This window comes from Diadema antillarum, unplaced genomic scaffold (assembly GCF_040938485.1).
Source record: "Diadema antillarum isolate AM-2024a unplaced genomic scaffold, OU_Dant_1.0 scf00000100, whole genome shotgun sequence".
In the NCBI taxonomy this organism is placed as follows: Eukaryota; Metazoa; Echinodermata; class Echinoidea; order Diadematoida; family Diadematidae; genus Diadema; species Diadema antillarum.
In genome coordinates this window covers 539,705-566,815 of record NW_027270989.1, presented here as the reverse complement: position 1 = coordinate 566,815, position 27,111 = coordinate 539,705, and the positions used below count along the sequence as shown (strand labels likewise).

General features: G+C 38.9%; 1 protein-coding gene across 1 annotated transcript; it reads right to left on the bottom strand.

Annotated features, from left to right (window-relative positions):
- Positions 1–135: 135 nt before the first annotated feature.
- LOC139718841 (DNA topoisomerase 3-alpha-like) lies at positions 136–26,604 on the bottom strand. The gene is made up of 27 exons (XM_071630305.1): positions 26,435–26,604; positions 25,728–25,861; positions 23,189–23,264; positions 22,218–22,326; positions 21,537–21,588; positions 20,733–20,824; positions 20,255–20,425; positions 18,786–18,886; positions 18,183–18,257; positions 17,432–17,514; positions 15,155–15,252; positions 14,765–14,931; positions 13,813–13,989; positions 13,244–13,322; positions 11,650–11,833; positions 10,239–10,326; positions 8,879–8,945; positions 7,843–8,027; positions 6,925–6,998; positions 5,797–5,891; positions 4,994–5,050; positions 4,486–4,840; positions 3,884–3,984; positions 3,015–3,270; positions 1,415–1,566; positions 948–1,073; positions 136–213 (listed from the first exon to the last, which is right to left on the bottom strand). Exons 1-27 carry the CDS (start codon positions 26,591–26,593, stop codon positions 182–184), a joined length of 3,345 nt encoding a protein of 1,114 aa, XP_071486406.1. The 5' UTR covers positions 26,594–26,604; the 3' UTR covers positions 136–181.
- Positions 26,605–27,111: the final 507 nt, after the last annotated feature.

Sequence of the window (27,111 nt, the reverse complement as noted above, 5' to 3'; positions counted from 1 at the left end):
AGATTAGGCACTCTTTTACAAATACTGTATTTGTAAGATGGATTGATAGAAGGTCAAGCCGTATCTTCTGATGTGAATCCATAGTTTACGCACTTTGCTTTTTCAGTCAAAGCAAATGGAAATGAACTGACGTTGCCATCTTCTGTCCGTGTCAAGACCGTGGACCAATCTGCCTCCAAATTCACTTCTGTGGGCACGACCTTTTTGTGTGGCCTGTGATACAAGACACAAACCATGAAGCACATTTAAATTTTCATGAATAACATAAATCTCGATGATTTTGCTGATGTGTGTGTGTGGGGGGGGGGGGGGGGAATTACTGAATATTCTGAAACAACTATGCACTGAAGTACTTTTATTGGTGATAAGAATGTAATCTAGTGTTTGAGGAAAAGAAAAATCACTGACAGTGAAAACAGATTTCACTTAATTGAAGATGTCACCAAAAACAAAATTTACAACTGAATTATTTATATATATATATATATATATATATATATTACGTATTTACAGACTTCATGTAAGGTAGAGTGGGTAGAGTATGCATGAACAGCATACATTCTGCACTTTGTGAAAGTCTATGTTCAAGCTCATTTGTCCTCACTACTCAGCAGTACTGCATAAATCTTGACAATTCTGAAGTCTCTTCAAATTCTGACAAGTAAACTCAAACCATGCACACACAAACAGTTAAGCATCAGTGGGACTAGGCTTGAAATAACTCTTGATAAAATCAGGCGGTGCATACACATCTCCCTACGCATTACTTTTCCACAAACCCTGCATCCACAAAGTACATACTAGTATCTTGTCCATTTCTTTTATTTGACGTGAAAACACTGATTGTGAAAAATCCTATTGTCTTCAATCTGAAGCTACAGCCATATATACTGTATCACACTGCTTGCTCTGAATGCCCCACAAATTCGTAACTTCAACAAACTGACCCTCTTCGTGGCAGATACTGCAGGTTGCTTTCCTCCTCTTGTTGTCTTTGGAGAAACCCTTTCCACCCCATCCTCCTCCTCCTCCTCCTCCTCTTCCTCTACCTCCTTGAAATGAGGAATGGCCCCCTTTCAGGAAAGACAAAACAGTTGCAAATAAAACAGGAGAAATAGGATACAACTTTGACAATCAGTGCACTACAAGGGATACATGTATGTTGATGTTCAAATACATGAAAAAGACACCACAGCACAAAAACAAAAAATGTTTCTGATTTTGAGAAGATTCAATGAATTGAACCAGATCCACTGAATATTTCTTCAAGAAAAGATGCACACAGAAGTTCTGACCTACCAATTCAAAATGACAGATAAGCAAAATATCTCTAGGATTCAATGGCTCAACTGCCTTTTAATTATGATGACTAAAAATGAGTACATCTGTTGACATTCAGAGGACAGCATCATACCTCTCCCAAAGGATGAACTTCCCCCAAAGCCTCCTCCACTGGTCCTCGGCTCCTCATCAGCCCACTGGAAGAAGCTGCACTGCTTCTCCCGTGGCTTCCCACAGACGTAGAACTGTCGCCCCTTGTTTGGACCCTCCTTCTGGACTGTGCGTCTTTTCGGGGGGAAGCAAACACAGATGTAAAGGATGAAATAGAAATACAGTGGAAACTCGATATAACGAGATGGTCGGGACCGAGTCGTTTTCCTCGTTATAGCCGATATCTCGTTATATCAGTAGCATAAAAGAGAGCATAACATAAAGACATTAATTTGCACACGTGGGACTACCCATCATCTTTCAATCAATACTGATAACTTGGTAATGTGTGTGAGGTAATTACTCACCTTTATGGGTAAGAAGATGTTTTTTCCCCAATGAAATCCGATATCAAGAATGTTTTTCTTATTAATTGTAGACGTTTGAATTTGTAAATCTATATAGCTTGCGATTGTGTGAAGATCGTCTGTGGATTGGTATGTGGTTATGGTATGGGTGTGTGTTGTGTGTGGAAAGCTTGAATATGGTCTGCACAATGCTCTGTGTGTGTGTGTGTGTGTGACACATTCTGTATGTATATTATGACTGTGTGTGTGTGTGTGTGTGAAGATGGGGAATTCCCTACATAGAAAGCCAATCACAGCATCAGATGCCTCACACTTGCTAAACGTCATGATGATGTCCCACCACATTTTCTGCATGTATCAGTGCGCACACACACATACGTATACACGTACAACATGCGGTGCTAGCTGTAGAGTGAACTGAAGAAAATATGTGTGTACAAGACAGTTTTTGGCGCATCGAGCTTTACAATCTCGGAACATGATAGCACAGGCGAAGTAAAGTTTTACCCTAAGACATTTTGCTTTACCTCGCTATAACAGGTTTGATTGGCTATGTTTTTCTTTGTTTGGAAATCACAAAATTTATCTCGTTATAGCAGTTATTTCGTTATAGCCGATCTTGCTATAACAGTAGCATTTTACATAGACTTGTGTGGAAGGAAATTTGGGACCGGGAAAATTTCCTCGCAATATCCGATATCTCGTTATAGCAGTGTTCGTTATACCAATTTCCCCTGTATTGTTCATGAAGTTCAGTTTATTGATTTAATCTAACAGAGAGTATAGTTTAAAAGCAGTAAATCTTATCTCAACACTTCAAAAAGAAAGCAAAGGGACAATCGATGCATTTGACGGTTTTCTAACAGCTCTCATTATCTCATTAACAAGCAAAACAACTGTAGCATACCCAAACATCACACGCACAGTGGGTACAACTTGTTTCAATAACTCTTCTTTCCCTTCACATTCCACTCAATTGGTGATTTCACTCTGGTGTTTGTAAGGAGTTGTGCTGAAGATTGTGATTCTTGTACACATGGGTTTTAAGCTATGTCTATTCTCACAGAAAGCACACAAGCTAAAGATGCTGATCCTTTGTGGTTTGCCCCAGGTTACTAACAACAGTTAACATAACAATATCAACTGGGCACATGGTACCACATGACAAAAAGAAGAATCTCCCTAGCTCAACACAAGAGTGATGGTAATGCTCACTGTACTGCTGCACCACTGCACTGGCACATGATCTCCCCCCAGACGTTTGTGGAACTGCCCTGGTCACCACCATTCCTGCCATTGTCTCTGACCCTTTGGAATGTTCCATTTGTGGATCCAAGGGAAGAAGAGCTGAAGCCTCCCCTACCACCACTGTTGAAGTGAGAGTCATCTCCCGCTGACTGGCCCTGGGTGTTCTCATCCGACCACAGGAAGAAGTTACAACCTCCCGACTGACACTTGAAAAATTGACGACCTGATAGGAAAATGATTGAGCATGACATTAACTGAAATACTCTTGGTGAAATGTAATACTTCTTGTGCTTGTACAAAGAGGAAGAGGATATAATGCTTTTCTGTGGCATATTCCTTGTGAACTTGCCAATGAAATCTAATACTGTATGCCACTGAAATATACATATCAACACTTGATAATTCATATTTGTGGCTGTCGGGCACAAAAAGTAAATGCCTTTAAGAGGTTTTAAAGTGCTAATTATTTCTGGACCATGATGTACACCCCTCCTTTCTTTTGCAGCCAGGTAACAATTTCCCTCTCCCCCCTGAATCTCAGACAATGAATCAGGAAATATGTCTCTCAGTCAGAATCTCATTGATTTGACCAGGATTCTCTATACTCATTTATGAACCGCCATGATTGAACATGTTTAGCTCTATCAAAGATGCATCCCTTACCTAGTAAGGAACAAAAAAACAAAAACAAAAACAGAAACAGTACTTATGCCTGAAACCACTATGCAACCACAGTATAAATACACAAACTATACATTGAACAAGGTACTGAACAACGACGAGGATTGTTTTTACAATGCCTAAGGGTAAAAAATTAAATGCCAGGAGATTCAAACCTTGATTGGGCCCCTCCTTTCGAACAGTGAGCTGTATAGCATCTTGACCGCAGCTACACACCACAGCATTGCCAGAACTGTCGGACACATCTCTTCCATTCCTGTTCCTACTGGATGCGTGAGATTAAATGTGATCGAGGACTTCAACTGCATAGTTAATCCGAGCATCTTGAAACATGGGATCTCTACTAATATCCATTGTAGTATTGAAGATATTGCTGATGATGAAAGATGACTTTATTGCAAGAAAATCAATATAAGAAAATAAATCAGCCATGACTACCAGAAGGATCATATTTTCCTGTTTATCTTGTAATGCATAAACCATTCTACTATGTCATCAACAGCAAGGCGGGACAAACTGTTTGTCTTATTATGACAGGCCATACTTGTGAAGCATTGTGCGACCTTTCATGGGAAATATGGCTAATCAATTAAATGATAAAGAAAGATAAATAAAAGGCTAATAAAAACAAGATAAATAATTTCAAAGTATACTTTACAAATCACGATCAACTCAAAGTTATGCATCATTAAGATGCAGCCATCACGAGCTTTGTAAAGTTAAGTTTTTCTCCTGCTCTTGTTAATTCATTTCATACCTGGAAGCTATCTGAGACAGGGGTGCCCTTGCAGGTCCAGCAAATGATGATGTCGAATATGACCTAGATGATGACGACGAATTTCCACTCCATCCCCCTCCTCCACCTCCTCCTCCTCCTCCTCCTCCTCTTCCTCCTCCTCTTCCTCCATATGTCCTGTTATTGGCTGATGATGAGGATGATGTTCCACCAGAGTTGAACCAATGTGCTGCCTCCTCATCATCACCATCATCTCTCTGTGTTCTTCCACCAAACCTACCACCACCACCTCCTCCTCCTACTCCCCTTCCTCCTCCACCTCCTCCTCCTCCTCCTCCTCCTCCTCCTCCTCCTCCTCCTCTTCCTCCTCCTCTTCCTCCATATGTCCTGTTATTGGCTGATGATGAGGATGATGTTCCACCAGAGTTGAACCAATGTGCTGCCTCCTCATCATCACCATCATCTCTCTGCGTTCTTCCACCAAACCTACCACCACCACCTCCTCCTCCTACTCCCCTTCCTCCTCCACCACCTCCTCCTCCTCCTCCTCCTCCTCCAAAGCCATTCCCTCCTCTGTTACCAAATCCTCCATCCCCTCCTCCTCTGCCTCTTCCAACATGTGAGGCTGACATCTGTCCACCTCCTCCTGTAAAATTTGAGAATGAAAATACTTTGCAACAAGCTATCTATCGATGATGCCTACATACTGACTGCTTTACTTCAGTTGTAAATAGATATGACCCTATCTAGCAGGAACATCTAAGTTTGCAAATTGAAGATGGGCGCAAATCCTTTGTAGACAGTGAAAGACAAATACTTTTGCTTCATTTTACTTTGCAACAGCCTATCTCGCAATGATGCCAACATACTGATTGCTTTACTCCAGTTAAAAATGAGTATGACCTCACAAATTTTGCAAGTTGAAGATGGGCGTAAATCCTTTGCAGACACAATGAAAGACAAATACTTCTGCTCCGGTTTTTTTAATCCCACAAATTATCTGAAATTAAATCTAAGAGGTATAACTTGACTTTCTATTCAACATACTGGGCACTTTTCAGCATTAAATCATAAAATCAGCATTCTGCACATGCAAATATATTTTGTTACCACTATATCATGACTGCTATATGGTGTTTTGATTTTAAAATTTATATACGGCTTTTGTGCACACACTGCTCTGCAAATCTACAAACAATCTAACACTTTCAAACTCTCACATTTTAAAAAAAAAATTCTATCAAAAAGTTCATGGGATGGCCACCACCAAATCAACAAACGTGCACTTCGTCTTTGCTCGTTTATTTGGCCTTGACCATTTTCGAAAATCACCTGTAGCTGACTGGCTCCCTCGTCTGAGGTAACTCAGATTGAGATCGAGGACATCCTTGAGGGTGGAATCACAGCCTCCAATGCATCCTTCATACCTGGGGAATATCATATAAATAGACCAGATGGACTAAAGAATAAAGGTTTCCTACCAGGGGTCATAAGCAGTAGGTCTACAGTGCGACTCCCTTATAACGAAGTCCTCGGGACTGGCAGTTTTCTTTCGTTATATCGAAATTTCGTTATAACCAAACAAATAAACAATATAAAACATAGAGCTGATAATGTTGTGGCCTGAATTTTTACTTTGTTGTAACCAGAATTTTGTCATAACCATGTTCGTTATAACGGGAGTGCACTGTACAGGATTTTTAACCTCTGCACATGAAAGCAAACAAATAAACAAACAATCAAACAAACAAACAAATGATGTACTGATTCACAGGTATAAAGCTAAAGTTACACTCATATTTTGAACCAGTAATGGCAAGACACACAGCTTCTTCAGGTGAAGGGAGAGCAATCACTATTACACTGAATTTATTTACTTATTCATCTGAATAAAGATGCACTTTTCAACACTTGACTGAACGAACCCATTACTACACTGATTTAATATGTGCTGGGCCAATAGTCAGCACTGAGAATTGAAAGAAGAACGAACATATCAAACTAGCTACTTGCAATCATCCACACACAGTATTTAGAGCAGCACTCACAAACCGATGTGAAAAATAGCATCCTGAAATAACATTTCAAGTGGAAAATTTACAATCTGTGGACCACACAGTCATCTTGTCATTATACGTATGTAATTGCACATGCCAAATGTGAAGGAATAAATGAATGTTTCATAAACAATTTACATGTAACATCTGCATGGTGTTTAATCTTTATTATGCACCTCTCTCTATGAATAGACATTTGTACTAGGAGAGTTTTCTTGTCATGATAGTGAAAGTAGTCAGCTTATTCACCGCAAGCTGTTGTCTTTGATTACTCAGCATATATCATGAGTTTGAGTTTTGTAAGTGCTTTGTTTGGGAGTTTTCTGCATGCTGCCGTGAGAATCAACCATTGATAGCACTGAACACAGCAAAAATGTCAAAGAAAGAAACGTTTTTCACTCACTCCTGTGGCATCATTGGTGGAACTGATCCGCGCTTGAACTTGAACTTGATCTTGTGGACAGGACCGGGGCGACACTGGAAGAAAATTGAAGTGAAGTGGAGGTTTGACAGCTTTGGTGATTAACACTTTTTGCTATCTATTCAACACTCCACCTTTTTTATAGCTCACAGTGATAACTACTGAAACGGGACGAGATTTTGCTTTATCAGTGCATCCTTACTGGACTTCTGTAAGAATTGAAAATTTTGTGAGATTAATTTCTCATGCTGAGCCAATTCTAGTAAAAACTACATACAATTTTGCAGATGAAAGTATTTTTGTATATAATTCAAACAGCATCCCCTCCCTCAGATTTAGTAGAGGAGCTTTCAAGAACAGCAGAACACTTGCATGTACCGTCTGACCTCTTCTATCCAGAAATGTTGGGACCGGCGCTCATCCAGATAAGGGATTTGGCCGGATATGGGAGACTCAATGTTTAATACACACATATACATGTATCAATTTTGTGTGAACATGTCAAGTTCTCGTCAGCCGGTCTGCATTCTGAAATCTCTGATAATTTGCTCAATGAATGATTGCCTGCACCATGCCCTGATTTAACAAAGAGTTTTCTGTCCATGTTCTTGCTGTTATTTGGGGGTAGTATATGCATGTTATGTCGGCCCCCTAAATGAAAATTTGATGCGAATGTATATTAATTATGTGGGGAATAATATGTAATTCACGTGAGTTTCTGTATGAATTTCGTTTGAGTTTGAAATCCCCCTTTTCCCTGTAATTATTAGATTGAAAAAAAAGAAAAGCCGAGATCGCATCCGGAGATCCGGATAAAGGGAGACCGGAAAGGAGAGGTCGGACTGTATCACACAAAATAGAATGTTGCATTTGACACATATTGAGAGGTTTCACATGTACCTCTTGGCAGACCGTGTCTGAGAGCTCAGCCGACTCCACGGCTGCTGGTAGCCAGACCGCTGCCTTGCAGGCTGGGTAGCCCATACAGCTGACCATCCATCCCCCAGTCTTCCTCTCCTTGAGGGACATGGGCTGACCGCACTGGGGACACGTACGGACGATGGCTGGGGTGCTCACTGGTAGGGCTGGATGGGATAGGATGAGAATGTACTCCAACGTCTCTTCCTTGTTCCCTCCCATCAAGATTCATTTAAGTCAATTCACTTCCACTAATTCAGTTAAATCCCTACATCTGTCGATATATATCTAGAAACTTGTTTTGTTTTTTTCAAACAAACTGACCAACATTAAAAGAATGCATGGAATCTAACTTTAAGAAAAGAGTAAAGCAATTATACATAAATAATACCCAACATGCACATATCAGAGATTAAAAATGTACATGTAAAACATGATATGTTGACACCAAAATAATTGTAAAACATTGAAGTAGAATACTGTAGCAGTACTAATCTTGAAACATGCACACACACAACACCTTAACAAGGTATTCTTGAGCATCTATTCTGTTCTGTTTTTTTTTTTCATCAAAATCCAACCACAGTAAACTTCTTTTTCAGTTACACTTAAAATCCCACCTCCCCCCCCCCCCCCCCCAAACAAAAAACATGCACATACAAACATGACATCAACTGAAGGACAATGCTTCTGACAACCATTGCTCAATGTAGGGAGAGTAAAATGCATTCAACAAAAATATTACACTCTCTCACAAATGATTCTGAAGGTGTACTCATTAATCATGAACCTCTTTCAACCAACCCTGTGTAAATGATTGATTTCAATCCAGTCCAAATTGGGTTTCAACTTTATAGATTAGTCAACTTGCTGAACTACTTTAATTCATATGTATTTAATTTCTAACCTTCAATAATCCACTGCAATACTGATTTCAAATTAATTTTACATGACAGATTCAATTCTGAATTGCTGTGTCAATTCAAACTGAACATTCCCTTTAAGATTAATTTCTCACCAGTAGCATTCTGTGACTGGGCTGGCTGGCCCAAGTACTGCTCCAGGGCATTATCAAGTGTAGTGGCCTGCACAGATAGGTGAAAGCATAGATTCTTGTTAACCCGTCGAGGACGGTTTGATTTTGCTCAAACACGCACTTCCCATAGACACCTGCCCGAGTATACTCGGGACTCGTTCTCAACGGGTTAACTCGTTGAAGACTAGTTCTGAGTGTACTCTGACAGGTGTCTGTAGAAAATGTTATAGCAAACCCAGCTCACCTTCAACAGGTTAAAGAGGGGCAATGCTCATTTCGCTACTATCTACTTTGAGTGTTACACACATTGAATTTCTACCATCAAACAAGTATTTGGCTGGGGTACCAGGGCTCGACACTAACTTTTTTGTTTGGTGGCCCGATGGGGCCACCAAAATCCTCAGTTTCAAATTTTTGGTGGCCCGAGAGAAAAATTTGGTGGCCCCGAAAAAAAAAAATCAATAAAAAAAACATTAAAAGTTCTGTTTTTTTTAATGAGTCAAATATCTAAGTTTTATCCAGTCATAGTAAGAATTGGAAGATGGACATACATCTACTCATAAATAAACCTCAACAAACTCGCAACACTCACTCTCAGGCACTCATTCAGTCCTTTTCATCCATCCTTTAAACAAAGCGATTATAACTGCTAATTTCCGGCGCAAAAAGTTACGAATTAATTGACATACTTTTCAAAAAATTTTGGTGGCCTGAGGCGGGCCACCAAATTTGCCCTTTTTTGAAATTTGGTGGCCCGACTTTCAGTTTTGGTGGCCCCGGGCCACCGGGCCACCGTTAGTGTCGAGCCCTGTGGGGTACAATGAATTACTTCAATAGTCTTCATTACCAGTCCTAACAACAGCATCACCCTAATCGCAAAATCATGAGATAGAGTAGATTCTACACAATCGATGCACTTCTGAATGGAAAACAAGACAGTATGACCTGTCATGTCGGCCAAGATCCAAAAAGTTGTTATTGCTGTTCAGAGTGTTTGGAGAAACACCCTTCTTGTTCTCAGAGAGCAATACAAATTGTATCAGTAGCTGATATCCTCTACCATTTTAATACTCACATACCATGCTGACATCTTTTAAAATGTTCAGTATGGCAAAACCAGTGAATGATTGTGATGACTATATGCTACTCAACCTGCTGGATTTAAAAAGGTACTAAGTACACACAGATTTTACTAAAGTGATTTTAGTATTAATGCTACTTAAATCCTGCGGCAAGAAATGAAATGTGATTGTTCTCTCTGAGGACATGAAAACATCCATTCCTTTATGAATGATAAATGATATAAAGATCATGACAGGTAGAGTGATTGAAATGCACACACCTTCCGGGCTGCCTCAGTGAAAACTTGCTTGTACTTTTCCACTTGCTCCCCAAGGACTGCGTCAGGATTTTTCTGGCCATCACATATTCTGAAGAAAACACCACATGCAAGGTTTTTGGGTGCATATTTGATAACAAACAACAAGAAATTTCCTTAAACATATTTGCCACAAAGATGAGTTCTATCTTGAGGGAGAATGGTTCTACTTTTATGTATCATTTCATGGCATGTTGCATAAGCTCCAATTTTTGCTAGGACTTTCTTCCGAACACAAGTGTTTCAGAATATTTTGAGCATATGTTTTCTATTCTAGATCCCTTCATATTTTGCTGTCTAAAGCACTACTTTATGTTCAACAAAAACACAAGTTTGAATCACCATCCGAAGCTTGCTTGCTTACAAAATCTCTCTTGCCAATCAAAATACAAACTTCTATCAAATCTATCTGTCTGGGTTTTCTTGTTTCTGTCTTCACTGCATATCTTATATTTTCTTAGAAGAACTTTGATATTTTTAGATTTTCTATGACATCTCACACATATAAAAAGTAAGTTACTGATAATATCAGCAGGGATGATGATATATAACATGATATATTAAATGGGTTAGTCAAATACCGGTTAGTGATTGGCTAAACACAGTCACGTGATGGAGGTACATTCGTTATGTTCGCCCATGGGCGAACATTCTTGGTAATGTTCTCCCATGGGAAAACATTTTCACGTGACAAATGACAGTAGGCCTAGGACTGGCCATGCCACCCACGCGCGCACAGTGAATTTGGCTCTGCGCGAGCGAGCGATCGAGTGCGTTGCTGTGCTCTGCATGCATGCTGGTGGTTGCAAAGATCGAACACTGTAACTATACAGCCCAGTTGCTGTGTAGCGCACTGCGTATTAACAGCGTCTGGTCGGGCTACGCGTAAGTTTAAGTACACTGAATCTCTACGATCTTTGGTGGTTGACGTTGACGTATTTGACTAACCCAAATAATATAACAGATGATGACTTTTGTTGTCGGGAACATGTACCAAACGTTCCACCCTCAGGATTTGAAATGCTATTTCGGGAGGCTATAAGTCCCTCGACTTTGTCTCGGGACTTATAACCTCCCTCAATAGCATTTCAAACCCTTCGGGTTGAACATTCGGTATGTTCCCTCCCCCGCCAGTCATCATCTACATAATGGCTTCTAAATCACCATTTTTAGAAGTGATAGTAATATCACTAGTGATAATCACTGTCATGATCACGATCATCACCACCATCTTTGCAAAGGCAATCATTACAAGAAGGATTAAAAGAGCAATATACAGAAGAAGAAAAAGAGGAAGAGGAAGGAGAAGGAGGAGGAGGAGGAGGAGGAGGAGGAGGAGGAAAAAAAACGCACAAAGCACCAACAGGAGACTTACTTCTTGAGGTCAGACTCTAACTCTGCCCTCAGGTTAGGCTTTGAGAGCTCATAGCCCATGTTGTCGTATCCTTCCACCAGCCCCATGCCCAGTTCCCCTGGCACCAGCCTACCGTCTGGCCTCACCCCGACATACAATCTTGACTTGATCGTCTCGATGTGCTCTGCATGGGTAGCGTCAGTGCCTGCCAGGAGCAAGTTAAGGACATGAGTCACACTTTTGTCTCATCAAAGGATAAACTATGGCTGGACATGAAATGACTTAACCCTATTCTAACTGGGTTATTTGAGACCAAGTTTTTACTGGGGGGGGGGGGGGGGGGGTGGTCAATTTGACCCCCCCCCCCCTTCAGATCTCGGCCGCCGATCACCGCAAAATTTTGCCTGAAGATAGAGCCGGATGTCAACTACAAGATTACATGGTCATAAAAAAGAAAAATTTTGATTTTCTATCTTTAATTAATTAATTATGCAAATTTACCCATGAAATCATATTTTCACTTATAACTCCATTAAAAAGACTGAATGATTGCTAAATTTTTGTGTAAGAGTTCCTCAAGACACACTGAACAATTTTCTTGTAAAAAAATAGCACAATCAAAATAAGTTTCCTTTGTTTTTTATTGTTTTGTTAATTTCTTATGTATTTCATTGTTTTTTGACCTTTTGTTTTCTATAGTTTTTTGGCCAAAATTTGTTGCAGGCACTTTTTCAAGCTTATCTACATTAAAATTGATTAATTTCAACGGTTAAAAGTTGAAATAATCTAATTTATATCAATTTAACCAAAAAACACAATTTGCATTGGATTTGCACACGATACCATGAATTTGAGCTGTTTTTGGGTTGACATGCATACGCAAAACATTACGTAACTTCAGAACGGTGTACCTGGACATCGCAACTTCAATGAAAAAAGTCATGAAACGACGCGGTAAAATCTTTGCGCGTTGTGGAATCGCGGCGCGAAATGTCGGGGGGGGGGGGGGGGGTCAAATTGACCCCCCCAGTTAGAATAGGGTTAATCCTCTTAATTCTTTTTCTTTCTTTCTTTTTTTCACTGACTACCATGCATAGTCTTTATTGCATACAGGCAAAATGTGCAGCACAGCAAAGTCACCTTAACCATTTTGATATACTGGTTTAAACATCCATTCTGACTACATGTATATCCACATTGACGTTGTTGGATTTAATTCATTCATCATTGCCATCTATATAGATTTCTATAAAAGGAAGTCAATGTAAAAAAAGGTTGAAAATCTAAATAATATCTGCCATGTTTAGGCTTCAATGTTTCACATGATGCATTCTGCATATGTTGCATTGAGAATGTATCCTTCAAATAGTATTAGTCCCAATGACATTTACAGTTGTATTCGGGTTCCATATCTCCTGTGCAGAATAGAGAACAAGCATCATGCAAATAAATCACGCAAATAAACGACTAACATAAATAAAGTTTAACATGAAGGCCAGTTTCCTGTTGAGGAGCAGTAGTGCTACTGTGCAAGATGCTCATGTAGCAAGCAAGTTTCAGGAAACTTATGCTTCATCAAACCCTGGACGGGGAAAACGGGAGGCTGGGAGCTCACCAATGCCATGTTTGTCCATGAGGGAGATCAGGTCTGCTTCTGTGAGGAGGGGTGGTGGCTGGGTCTGACCGTCGGTCATCTGGACAAACATACAGGTACACACAGACAGAATCGGCAACACAATGACATATACAACAATAATCGCAGAATGGTTTCATCAAATTCATATTTTATGTCACATGAAGTGCGAAGATGTCGTCAATTGGAAAATGAATATCAAATAGCTGCGAAATTGGGGCAAAGATCATTTGATCACCTGCCCCACATGTACTGGTAAGGTCCTGCATTCACACAGAAAATCATTGTACTCATTGTCTTTGATTGAAATGAATCAAAAGAAGCATTACCTTATAATGTATGTAACGCATGTAATAAATGTATATTGGCAAATTAAATGTATGCTGAATTTGAGATCACGCTCTTTTTAGATTTAAATGTTAGCTTCAGACTATCACTGATTATGTCTTTGCATAGTTTGAGAACATCACATTCAATTCATGACCTACAAAAATAGCATGCAGTATCTAAAACTGCACATTTATTTCCACCTAGTCAAACAGGATTTTCACCTCTATCGTGGTTGGCTCAAACTGCTGTCCCTCTTCAAAGGTTGGAATGGTCTTGGCATTCCAGCGGTCGTAGGGGTAGACGTCGAGGTAGTTACGAGCGATGATCATCAGGCCGGTCGCAGTGAATTCCTCCGATGCTATGGTGATCGCGATGATGGTTTCCTTTCCTTGTGCATCCTGTGAGGGAATGATAGATTAATGTGAGACTAAACTAGAGAGTCAGTAGCCAGATGCAATACATGTATTTGGTATTATATCCTTCACTAATGGCAATCCTATTCAGTGATTGGTCTGCATGGCATAAGTGACTAAACATAACATTGCTATGATGCTAATAATGTTTAAATAAAATACAGATGGAGAAAAAATGTTATACCATGGCAATCCATTCATGGTGTAGTAAATTTTACCACAAATAGTATAGCAATAATTACATAGACATGCAAATAAATCAATGTGGTTTTTTTTTCTTGACAGGATGTGTAAAATGCTATCGGTACTGGCCTCATAGACCACCCTATAAATCATGTCCACCGCGGTGTTCTTTTTGTCTATGCTGCAATAGACAATCATATACATTCTAATACATTTACTATTTTTAATTCAAAGATTCTTTCATGTTGGAATATACACAAATATATACTATGCACTGTTTTGAGCCACTAGTGACATTATAGATGACAGAAATTGCACTTTTTTCTTTTGGGCTGGGCCCCTCAGAAGATACTGCTTTTCCTGCCTCCCTGGAATCCATAATTTCAATTAGAACCTGTAAGTGCAAGGAATATTTCCTGACTATGCCATGCAGAAAAAAAAAATGCAAGTGTTAACCACATAACAGCAAAGTGTGACCACTTAGTCAGGACAGACTTGCCTCCCCCTCCCCCACCCCCTTATGCTCTGGGGTTTTCCTCAAAGTCTCCTTTAAGCAGGTGCCTGCCACCCAACCTACCTGAGAGCAACAGGCAAGGAAGTGTCGAACCACCAGTTCATAGACCCTCTGCTCATTGCCCTGCAGGTTGCTGGCATGTTTAATGGGGTGGATGGGGGGATGGGCGTGGTCGGTCTTGGTGCCCTGTCTTGGGGTGGGGCCACGCTGAAGTATGCTGCCAGCAAAGGCTGATAGAGGAAAACAAATACATTGCTAATGTAAGTCCACTCCAAAGAGAAGTCAAATCAAGAAATTGAGCAAGTAGTCCTATGAATCTTACAGTGGTTGTGTCAGAGAGCATGATTTGATCTGATTAAATCTGATAACAGTTTAACTTACACATTAAAGTTTGTGGTTCATGAAAAAAACAGATAATGGCCAATACAGACAGCAGATATTCATGAAACTCACCACCCCACTGAGGATCTTGTGTTTGCTTCTCAATCAGAGGCACCAGGTTCAGCTCCTTTGGGAAGATGTTGGTCTCAGTACGAGGGTAGCTGATGTATCTGCAAGGGACACATGTTGTGAAAAAAAAAGAAAAAGAATAATGTACTTCATGATTCCTTCTCTTTGTGAAATAGGATCCAGTATATAGTGTAACCCCTATACAGTGCACTCCCGTTATAATGAACACGGTTATAATGAAATGCTGGTTACAACGAAGTAAAATTTCAGGCCGCATCATTTTCCACTCTATGCATTTTTACTGTTTATTTGTTTGGTTATAATGAAATTTCGATCTAACAAAAGAAAACTACCAGTCCCGAGGACTTTGTTATAACGGGAGTCCACTGTATTAAAAACTGAAATTGGACTCATGTAGTGTTTTGCAATGTGATATTGTTCAATGCATGTATTTTATCTATCCTAACAGAGCAGATTAATGACAAAGTTATGAGATGCATTATTTGAGTGTCTCACTCTGCTTCCCATAAAATATCACGGTTCAGCTTTATATCTCTGCTGCTATCTGCAATGTATAAACAACTATACAGAGCTAGAGAAAACAAACATGAAGCAAAGTTGAATGAACGTAGATGCAAATGCTGACTGAAGCCGAATTCCTCTCAAACTCAGTGGAAAGTTAGGAAATTTCTGAGATTCACACCAGACTACACGATAGAAGTCTTATCTTTTGCATTTTAGCTTTCATGCCATTGAACAAACTAGATATGTCCATTGCCGCGCAATGCTATTGTATCCCTCGGCACTAGCAGCAGCTTTTGCTTCATCTTCAAGTTTGAGCGAGGACAAAGATCCCCTCCCTTCTTCAAACATAAAGGTGAATATTGTGAAGACGAGGTGCAGCTTAGATCATGGTAGACCTTCATAGCAAATTTGAACAAAATCTATGTAGCCTATAGAGCGCACACAAACCATCCACCAACAATATGACTTTTGACCCTATAAAAGACCGAACACTGGGGTCAGTGTAGATTTTATCATGGTAGACCTTCATACCTAATTTGAACAAAATTTGTCGAGAAATGTAGCCTGTAGAGTGCATATAAACTATCCACCAACAACACGACCTTTGACCCTACAAAGACGGAACACTGGAGGCAGCAGATCCAAAATCTATAGGCTTGTAGATAAAATCATGATAAACCTCCATACCAAATTTGAACATAATCTGTTCACAAATTTAGCCTATAGAGCTCACATACAAACCATCCATCAACAATATGACCTTTGACCCTATAAAAGATGGAACACTGTAGGTGGCACATCCAAAAACTTTCGACTTGTAGCTCATATCATGGTAGACCTTCATACCAAATTTGAACAAAATCCATTTCGAAATGTAGCCTATAGAGCGCACACAAACCATCCACCAACAATATGACCTTTGACCCTATAAAAGACGGAACACTGGGGGCAGCACATCCAAAATCTATAGGCTTGTAGATCATATCATGATAGACCTTCATACCAAATTTGAACAAAATCCGTCGAGAAATGTAGCCTATAGAGCGCACACAAACCATCCACCAACAATATGACCTTTGACCCTATAAAAGATGGAGCACTGGGGGCAGCACATCCAAAATCTATAGGCTTGTAGAGTACATAATGATAGACCTCAATACCAAATTTGAACAAAATCTGTTGACGAATGTGACGTCTAGGGCGCACACAAACTATGCAAAAAAATATGGCATTTTACCCTATAAAAGACGGAACAATGGGGGCAGCATCACCCAAAGTTATAGGTCTGGAGATATTACCAATATGAACCTCCAGACAAAATTTCAATAAAATCTATCAAGGTTTGTGGCCGCTAGAGTGCACACAAGAATGTGATGCTGCGGCGTAACGCTGCTGAATCCAAAGTATCCTCTGCATACATGCCGGGGGATACAATTAATCCAGAGTGGTTCATTTTGCGTATACCCTCCAAATGACTGTCTTCACAACTACATTGATATTGAGAGGCCAAAAATGGTTTCAAATGTGAGTGTCAAAAGACAATAGGCAAATTTCACAACAATTTTACATTATTCAAAACAAATCAAAAGGATCCTTGTACAGTAAGAAAAAGAACAGGAATACATGTGCACATAACTCAGGAAAAATAGCGGAAGACATTTTGAAAAGCAAATGACATTTGCAGTTTAGTTAAAGCACATTTGTGACCACGTAGTAATATAAAATTTGATTGTGAAAAGCACATCCTTTACATACCCCTGCATGTAGAGCTTCTCTGCAATTTTCATGGCTTGCTGAGCACTGATCTTCAACTTTCTCGAAGCAAGTTTTTCAAGTTCCTAGTGAGGTTAAAGAGCAGTGAGACATTGAGCTCATGTACAGAAAGAGACAAATTGAAGAGAGGGAACACCATACGAGTGAGAAAACATATTGCATATTTACTGCATAGTAAGCAAACGAACTACATTGTAGCATATACCAAAAAGATTCATCATTTCCCCCATGATATGCTACATGTTATCTTAATCTTCATACTTTCCAGTTGCATACATACACTAATTTTCCCAAAATCTAATCGGTCAATCATCCTGTCATATTCTCATAGTGAAATGTACAGTGTAGTGCATACACAAACTCCAGGGCCCCATTTCATAAAAAATGTTAGGATAGCAACTCTTGCTGGAATGGCAACTTCCAATAGCAACAGCCAATCAGGAAGCTGGATTCTTGTCATTTCCATGACAATTGTCATCCCAGCAAGAGTTGCTATTATATCAACTTTTTTATGAAATGGGGCCCAGAAGAGTATTTGTAGTCATTCTAAAGCAAATGAAGCAACAAGAAATTATCATACTCACAAGGAGAATTAACACAACTTGGTAACACAGTGCTGTAGGTTGAGCTAAAAATTTTGCTGCCATTTGAGTGACAAAAGGACAACCAGTGAATGCTGTTTCATCAATTGACTCGTGTCACAGAGTATGGATGTACCGATACACAAACTTACCACAGTATCCAGAGGAAGGGGCCTCCACTTGCTCTTTGGTTTGCTACGCACCTCAACCACAGTAGCCAAGGGATTCTGAATATTCAACAGAGTAGTAACAGGTGGAATGCTCAAAAAGGATCAAGATGATATGTCAAACTTAAATCATTTTTTTTTTTTTTTAAACAAGGTAAGAAGGTTACAAAAATAGCATGTGAATGTACACAATCAAATACACACTGCCACATGTCCAAATCAAACTGTATTAAGCACATGTGCATGATGTAATACATATATTGCAAGCTGTATCATTTTATGTTATCACTTTACTTAGGATACCTTGTAAATCAAGTTACTTCTGTCAGTTTATTACCATTTCATATGAACTCATGCCTGGACAGTGAAGAGTAGAAAGGTTACACTCAGCAAACACAAATTTTACCTGAATGTGCACAACTGAAACAATATGTTGTGCGTACTGAATTGAAGTTAACAAAAATAAAATATCAATCAATCAATCAATCAATCAATCAATCAATCACAGTTTCACTTAAAGTTCCTGGGTTAGCTCTTCCGTAAGCATATGCACAGTAAACCTACCGGGAATATTCTGAGTTGACTTACCTCTGTACATATGTCATAGAACACTTGGCAGGCCAGCTGGTCAAACAATCGGTGTCTCTTCCAGTTGAAGTCCACCAAACCCTCTTCTGTCTGGTGGGAAACTGTCCATCAACAAATATAAGATATGAAAACAGATCAGAACTCAAAAATATGCACATAGTCCCATCCAAATACAGCCATGCTGGAACTATGTATGTGATCAACATTTGTAAAATGATTCCAGAATTGATTACATCTGACCACTAACAAAATTCATTTGGATTTCCGGCAGTTGGTGGAAACATAGCGGAATTTTTTAAAAGCAGCAAAAGTGGGAAACTGTGCTTCAACACATATAGGGTGGGACATCCAATTACCGGACGCTTTTTTTCGTGGCTTTGAATTCCGTACTCAGAGGATGAAATTTTGGCTAAAAATAACACCACTTATTCACAGACTTCTGAAAATTACGGATTCAGCCAACTTATGTCAATTGTTCGCTCCAGCTTTTAGAAAATATGCTTCAAACATACCCCTCTAAAAAAGTTGTCTTTTTGCGCGGTGCAAAATCGCATTGTATTACCGGACGCGATTTTCGCAATGAAATAATCGACATCTTTCGCACCTAGTCCTTGCACCAGAATCACAATTTATCCCACAAATCACCGTACAAATTCTCATCGAGCGGATGACAAGGAAAAAATCGGCAAATGAGGTTCAAATTTCGTATTTTACAGTAAATGTCTGTCTTGAACATTTCGAACAGTTGCACGCAATAAAACCTTGTGAGAAATCGACAACTGGTTAGACTCTGTTTCTAGTTTACGTGCTTTGTCTATGGGGACCTGCACGCGCGGGTGACGAGTTGCGGGCCCCTTGGCGCACAACTATTCCACATCGTTCGCATTTTGAGGACGAGAGCTGCAAATTTCCGATATCGATCAGTGAACTTTTGGTTCTATTGGCATCTTCAGCATTTTTCCTGTATGTGAGTGGGATTTCATAGAATTTCAGTCACGAAATGTGATTCAAACATGCATAAATATTAACTATGACGAGGTGTGGGTCACTCAACTATAAATTTGAGGTAAAGTGTGAATTTCTTCGTGTTTTTACAATTTTATGTTGCGTTTTTTGCGATTTCGGTCAACACAAAGTTCTGTGAGGCTAATCTACGAAGTCTCGCGCGTACAGAATGTCATTAGTATGCAAAACTGTGCGTGTCCGGTAATACCATGGTGTCCGGTGACACCATGCTTGCCTATACTACTGAATATATGACAACAGATCAGAATTCAGTTCTTGTCATCCCATTTCATAACAAACCTAACTGCCATGTATGCAAATACTTTGTCCTTGCAAATACAACAATGTTGAAAACTATGTAATCAACATTTGTAAATTAATTCAAGAATGAATTGTAACTGACCACTACTACAAATTAATTTCAAGTTATTCCTGGTAGATGGCAACCTTGTGGTTCAAAATACCTTTGATCTTGTAGAAAGTCTCTGGGATGAAGGCCTCCACCTGTTTGTAGCGCTCCACCACGAAGCCCAGGGTGGGGAACTGGCAGGAGCCAAAGCTGATGAGCTGATTGGCCAGAAGTTCTGGGAAGACTCTCTGGAGGCGGAGGGTCTGAAACCTGGTGAACGCTGCACCTGGATATTCAATTGCAGATGGATACTGGTATGAATGATGTTGCTTGGTGACTCAAAACTATAAAGATCAACTTAATGCACACAGATAGAGAAAAACTGACCAAATGTGCCAGTTGACTGGTCAAAGAGACATTTAGTCAAATTCAATGGTTCATGCCTCACAAGGCTATTACCAAGATTAGGCTGGTAAGAGGAATGTGTAGTCCTTGATGATGATGATGATGATGATGATGATGATGATGATGATGATGATGATGATGATGATGACGATATTGATAAGGGACTTATAGAGGTCTATTTCTCCTACCTATCCTGAGATCAAGCTGTTGCCTGACATCCACTGCTTGAGACACCCGCTGGTCAGGTCTGCCCAGATTACGACATGCATTGGCAATGGATCTGCAATCAGAAGAAACAAACAAACGAAGGATGGAATTGGGGGAGAGCACTATCACATAGCACATCGTACCACTCCAAAGAAACAGGAAGAGGTGTGACATGAAGTAGTGGACTAAGCATTCACACTTAAGTTGATAGACATGGATTGATGGATGAAAGCATATTCTATGAAAGCACAAAGGATCATTCTTTATTATTTTTCATATATATTTCATAATGTAACACGTTCATTCTTACACAAAACTTGAACATGGAAAGAAGTACCATGTGCTGCCTGTTGCCTTGTGGCAAAAGGTACAAGGATGCATGAACAGTCACATGATGGAGAAACCAGATTGGACTACATGCTAGATTCTTGTGTATAACATTTATCTGCGGTATGCGAACATTGTTATGCATTGAAGTACATTGTACATAGTCATTCATCAAGTCACAGTCAAATATTTGCAATTCTAAATTAAAAGAAAATGAGAAATATACTACATGCTTTATAGTAATATCCTTTTCATTTCATGACTAAAATTCACAGAGATATAGATTTTCCACTTTGGTTAGGAAAGAAATTGTAATTAACCCGTTGAAGACGAGTCCCACGTATACTCGGGGAGGTGCCTACGGGAAATGCATGTTATAGCAAAATCAAACCGTCCTCAACGGGTTAAGTTTGCTGTAGCATGTACAATGTCCAAAGCATACTATGTTTTATACTTACTGGGGAGTAATTTCAGAGAACCTTGCACGATACACCTGAAGGTTTGGTTTCACTGTTAGAATAGATAGAAGAGAACGAGATGTACCTCATGGTGCATAAATGATTCGTCAATGCATTTACTAGTATATGATTTAGAACAGAATGAAATAAAGAGAAATGCTTGCTGAAATCTCTTTTGGCATATCAGCAGCAAAACACATGCAGCATCCGTGTTTAGACAAGTCACATTCCATAAACCACAAATAGCGACATCTTGGACCAAGCAGGGCATTTCTTTACAGTGAAGCTCACATCACAGTTCACGGATAAAGAAACAGCCTTTGAATACATGACAATTACTGATGAAATGAAGGAAGACAGCTGTGTCTGGTGTCTGCACTCCAAAAGAAACCCTCACCAGACTTTATTTTCACTTGAAAGGAATGCAAAGTAGCGTATCTTCCACCCACAATTTGTGACTGCATAACATAAAGGGAAGTACAAATTGTACAATCGACCATGAGATACAAGTGTAACTTGAGAACCTTTCAGAAAAATGAAGGAAATATTAACTTAATTAGAATTAAATATTACTCCTCACCCAAAGATACTGACAACCATTAAATTTGCAATTAATGAATATTCAAATCTGAAAAACTGATGAGATTAAACAACAATTTTAAGAAGAACTTTTGAAGGTACCTGCTTTGCAGACATCTATGACCTCATATCCGATGTTCTCTCCTTCTCTGTCACAATCTGTCCATACAACCAGAATCTCCGCACTCCTTGCCTCACGCTCTAGAGTTCTCTGCAAAGCAGAAAGCAGCAAGGAATATGAAGTGACGGAAATATCACATTCGCCAATAAAAACGCAGTGTGCAGATATGGTTACAGCTCGTTATTCCGAAGGATTGTTATTCCGAAGACTCTTTATTCCTAAGATTCGTTATTCCGAAGGTTCATTGTTCCGAATTTCATTTTTGGATTAACCGATCTTCGGAAAACGGAACCTTTGGAATAACGCCACAAATTTTCGGATTAACGAACCCTTTTTCATTTTCGGATTAACGAACCTCTAGGTATAGGGAATTTGCGTGTTTCGGATTAACGACCCTTCGGAACAACGAACCTTCGGAATAGCGAACCTTTGGAATAACGAACAGCACCCGCAGATATATAGCAAAAAACAGTGACTTCTGACACACATACATTTGTAATTCATACGAATACACTTGAGTAGACACATCCATATTCATACATTATTGAGTAAATTCAAATACAGAATGCTCACTAATTCAATACATTACTTGGGTACACTACAAAGCAGAATTAAGCAGGATCAACACCACTTGAGGTTTTCAAGTAACATCATGTACCACTTGCACACTGTGGGATACATTGAACAGCCTTCTCATGCAAGTTAACAGGTTAGAGAAAAAACACAATAAATTCAGATGGAAATCAGTCTAGTCTACTTTTGTATACAGTGGTTACATTTAGACAAACTGGTACTCAATTATGCTTCTGATAAAGAAGCAACTGCCAATCAAAGGAAAAACAAAAATGGATTGGAACAGCTCCAGAAAGGCACATATTACATACGCTTGTCACACACACAAAATTGTATTCTACTTAACTAATGGCTACCTAGAATGCTTGTTATACAGTACCTTGATATCTCTGTAGTTATCTGGACATCCTTTTTGCACCGGGGCATCAAACAAGGCCACTGGGTTGCATGAATGCCTATGGGTAGATAAACAGGATCATTCAATCATTACCACATAAAAGTTACCCTTTCCTTCATTTTAGATCAGCATCTGTGATCACATATTGTTGTGTCATCTGGTTTAACTCTCTGAGGGTACAGGATAGGTTAAGGCTTGAGAGGATTACAAAGACTGCTGGGAAAATAATAGGTGAAGATGTAGAATGTCTCAGTAATTTGGCAGATGAACGGCTTCTGACTCACTTTCAAAAATTATTGAAGGATTCTTTACAACCACTAAATCCTCAGTGATTTTAAATGAGTCTGGTCGAGCACGTCAGATACGTGTCAGAACAGAACGTTTTCGGAAAACTTTCATTCCATGTGCAATACACTTATTCAATAGTTTACAGCGACGCTGAGTCAGTGACTGTTCGGTCTTTGCTGAAGTCCTTTTTATTATGAGTCTGTAGACTGACATATGAACCTTATGAAACTGATACATCCAATGTAACTATCTGTGAAGAATTATGTTAGGAATTTATATACTTCATGTATGCATTTAAATTTGTTATTGATGGGGAAAGCATGCAGTTTCTCTTCTAGCATATGCATTTTTCTCTCTTTTCTTGCTATCTTTCTTTTTTTTTCTTTCTTTTCAACATTTCTTTAACTGTTCTTTCTTTCTTTCTTTTCTTTTTCTTTTCTCCCTCCCCTTCCCCTACCTTCTTTTTTTGTATCATTAGATATTACAAAGAAGAATTTTTTATTCCAAGTGCAATATACTTATTCAATAGTACTCAGCGACACTGAGTCAGTTGGAGCTGTTTGGTTTCTACCGTAGTCACTTTCTTTAATCTTTTCTTAGGCGTCTGTAGATTTGACACATGAATTGTGTTTAGGGATTTATATGTATCATAAGATGCCATTTAAATTTGTTATATGCATTATAATATGTTACTTAATTTGTTATTGATGGGGAAACAATAGGGTACATGTAGTCTCTCTACCAGCATATGCATTTTTTTCTCTTTCTCTTTTCTTCTTTTTCTTGCTTTCTCCCTCTTTTTTTTTTCTTTCTTCCTCTTCTTTTCTTTCCCCCTCATTCCCCTCTCACCCTCACTTCTCGCCTCGTATCACTTGATATAATGAAGACGTTTGGTCATATTTATTTATTTTTACCACTCGATTTGTTTTAACCTCACATGCATTAAGCACACTTACACAAAACCATGGTAAATTGTTTGAGTAGATGCGGATTGTCTCGCCTGGAGTGTGCTGGGCGTTGATCGTGCTAACTACACAAATTTGCATGATTCGGTTGGCATGGTCACTGCCTGGCTTGCACCTGGTGGGACATTCCGCATCTGAAGTTACATGAAGTTACATGAAGGTATGCTACTCCTGAACACTGCATTCCAGCTTGTGTCCTTAACTAGGGCACTATCGACAGGTTGTCTTTGTGTCTTTCCCAGTGCAGTCTTTGTATATGTATTTCTTTCTTGTAATTCAATTTAAACACAGTGCAGTGCATAAATGATGTCCTTTTTCTCTTGTCTATATCAGACTTTTTCCTTTCTTTTTACCACTTCTAGTTGGGTGTCTCCCTTTTTTCTTTCTCCCTCACTCTCTTTCTTATTTCTTTCTCTCTCTGTCTTTTTATCTCTTATTAGTCTCTCTTCCTGGTTACTCTGTATTATGATTGTGAAGATATTTTAATTGTGTTTTAATTTATGTGGATTGTATATTATGTGCGACTGCTAATTTATATTGTTGTAGTTATATTTTTATGTCTGAATTATGTATACTTTGTATAATTTGTATTGTATTTTTTCACCTGGAAAATGATTATCCTTTTTGTTGGAAGAAAGACTAATAAAAATATCTGTATCTGTATCTCTATCTGTATCATTGCTAACACACAATAGTAAAATATTATAGTGTGCTTATGTTCAAATCTGACCAAAGAGTTATGTAGCATATCACCATCCCCCTTCAAAAAAGAAATAAAAAATAAACATTAAATCTTTCAATCTAAAGTGGGATGGAGCAATAAAGACTTAAATTGACGTATTTTGTACTGTTCCTAGAAGATACAAGTATGTTCATTTTGACAGATCTCACCACTAGTACTAGTAAGATGACATTTCACAGATGGAGAAAAGAGCAAGTGCACATCATTGAACTAGCAGCTAAATTTGATGTGCTATACAAGGCAATGGACAATAGATGTCCGAGTATTGCAACTCTAAACCATTATAATATACAATGTATGCATGAATGTGTGAACGTTACAAATTCAACTTTCAACTTTTCATTTCAAGTATTACTCCTACAGTACATGTCCAAGGCCTATGTTCTTGTACCTGATCTTCAAAGGCAAATTTAAATCTTTTCAACACAGCACTTCAAGAAAAAAAAAATAAACACCATATACTGCTGTAAAGGTAAAGATGTTCTCACTGTGGATGTAAAATTACATTTGGGTAAAGCCTACTTACCATTTTTGAAAAGCAACTGCAAACTCATAGTTGAGCAGATGTCCAGAAACTGAAGTCATAGTCATTTCACACTGCCGATTCAGAATGTTGTATTCGAACTCGTAGATCTTATTGAACTTTGAGAAACCTTCTCTCTGTAAATGAATGAAAAGCATGTGTGAAGACGATGGCGATCAATATCACTGTAAGTAAGTGATCTTCTGTTGCTCCTCATTTACTGCATGCACAACATATTTCAAAGTAAGTTTGCAAATTTTTAGTCATATACAGACAGTAGTCCGTAACAAAAGTGTGGTACATACCATCCCCTGTAATCTGTCCCCTCAAAAAGGATGATACTTTAATATTGTCAACTTCAATTCAGTTGGAAACTCTTTCAACAAATGAAAAATTGTTCACTAAATGTGAAGTAAATTAAAAGTGTAAAACCCATAATTGTAAGATTAAGACATATGAACTCCTAAACTGAAGTGCAGCTCTATTAAGGGTAAAATTCAAGGACTGAGTTTCAAAACAAATTCCTGATAACCTTGTAGGAAACCACATCTAACATCATCTTTTCAGTCATATACATAGTTCTCTGAAGTATTTCGTGACTACCAGGTACCAAACATTCAAGCGAATTAGTCAAGTTTTTATCAATGGGATGCTTTTATTTATGCCAGAAAATCAATGTCATGGAACTTCAATTATTGTCAAACAATTACCCTTCTGTATCTGCCCTTGGCCATCACCTCTGCTATTGACTTCGCAGCATCATTCTTTTCTGCCACATTCAGCACCTTGGTCGCATATCCTCGCGCCATCACGACAATATGAGATTTGGTGAACTTCCACAGGTTTCGAGAACAAAGAGGAAGTATCATACCCGCCCGCACCCAATGGCTGGTGGTAGATTCAATATCGCAAGTTTCATTTAATGTCAACAGACCATGCCCATACTGACATTAGTGACAAGTTAATTCTCTTGAGCCCGTTCTTGAGATGTATTATCAAATTTCAGCTTTGTGCAGTACAAAACTATATTTTGCAACAGCAATATACAAATTGTCAGATATCAGTCAAAGACTAGAGTACACTACACATCTTTCCTGTTTCTACTAACTATACACAGCCCAGTCGCTGTACGTAGCACGACAGTACAGCATATTATTAAACAGCGTCTGGTCGGGCTATGTTTCTACCTGATAAATAAAATGTACAGATCAAACAAGTTAGATCACCTTTCTACCGTTTTTTTACTGGTAGGCCTAGTTTAATTTAAAAAAAAAAATCCATTCTCTTCTCGGAAAGGGGAACCACATAAAAAGTTTTAAGTGGTCAACAAGTGGCAAGTGGCAACCAGAGTTTTTACAGAGCACACAGACCAGTGCAGTACCCAATG

Bases quoted from the DNA above. Each gene is read 5' to 3' on its own strand.
- LOC139718841 (XM_071630305.1), bottom strand. From the start codon at position 26,593: ATGATACTTCCTCTTTGTTCTCGAAACCTGTGGAAGTTCACCAAATCT. The intron at 20,825-21,536 runs GTAAGTATAAAA...TTCTGATTGCAG, and splicing joins TTCTCTGAAATTACTCCCCA to ATCCATTGCCAATGCATGTC. The intron at 5,892-6,924 runs GTGAGTGAAAAA...GATATTCCCCAG, and splicing joins CCACCAATGATGCCACAGGA to GTATGAAGGATGCATTGGAG.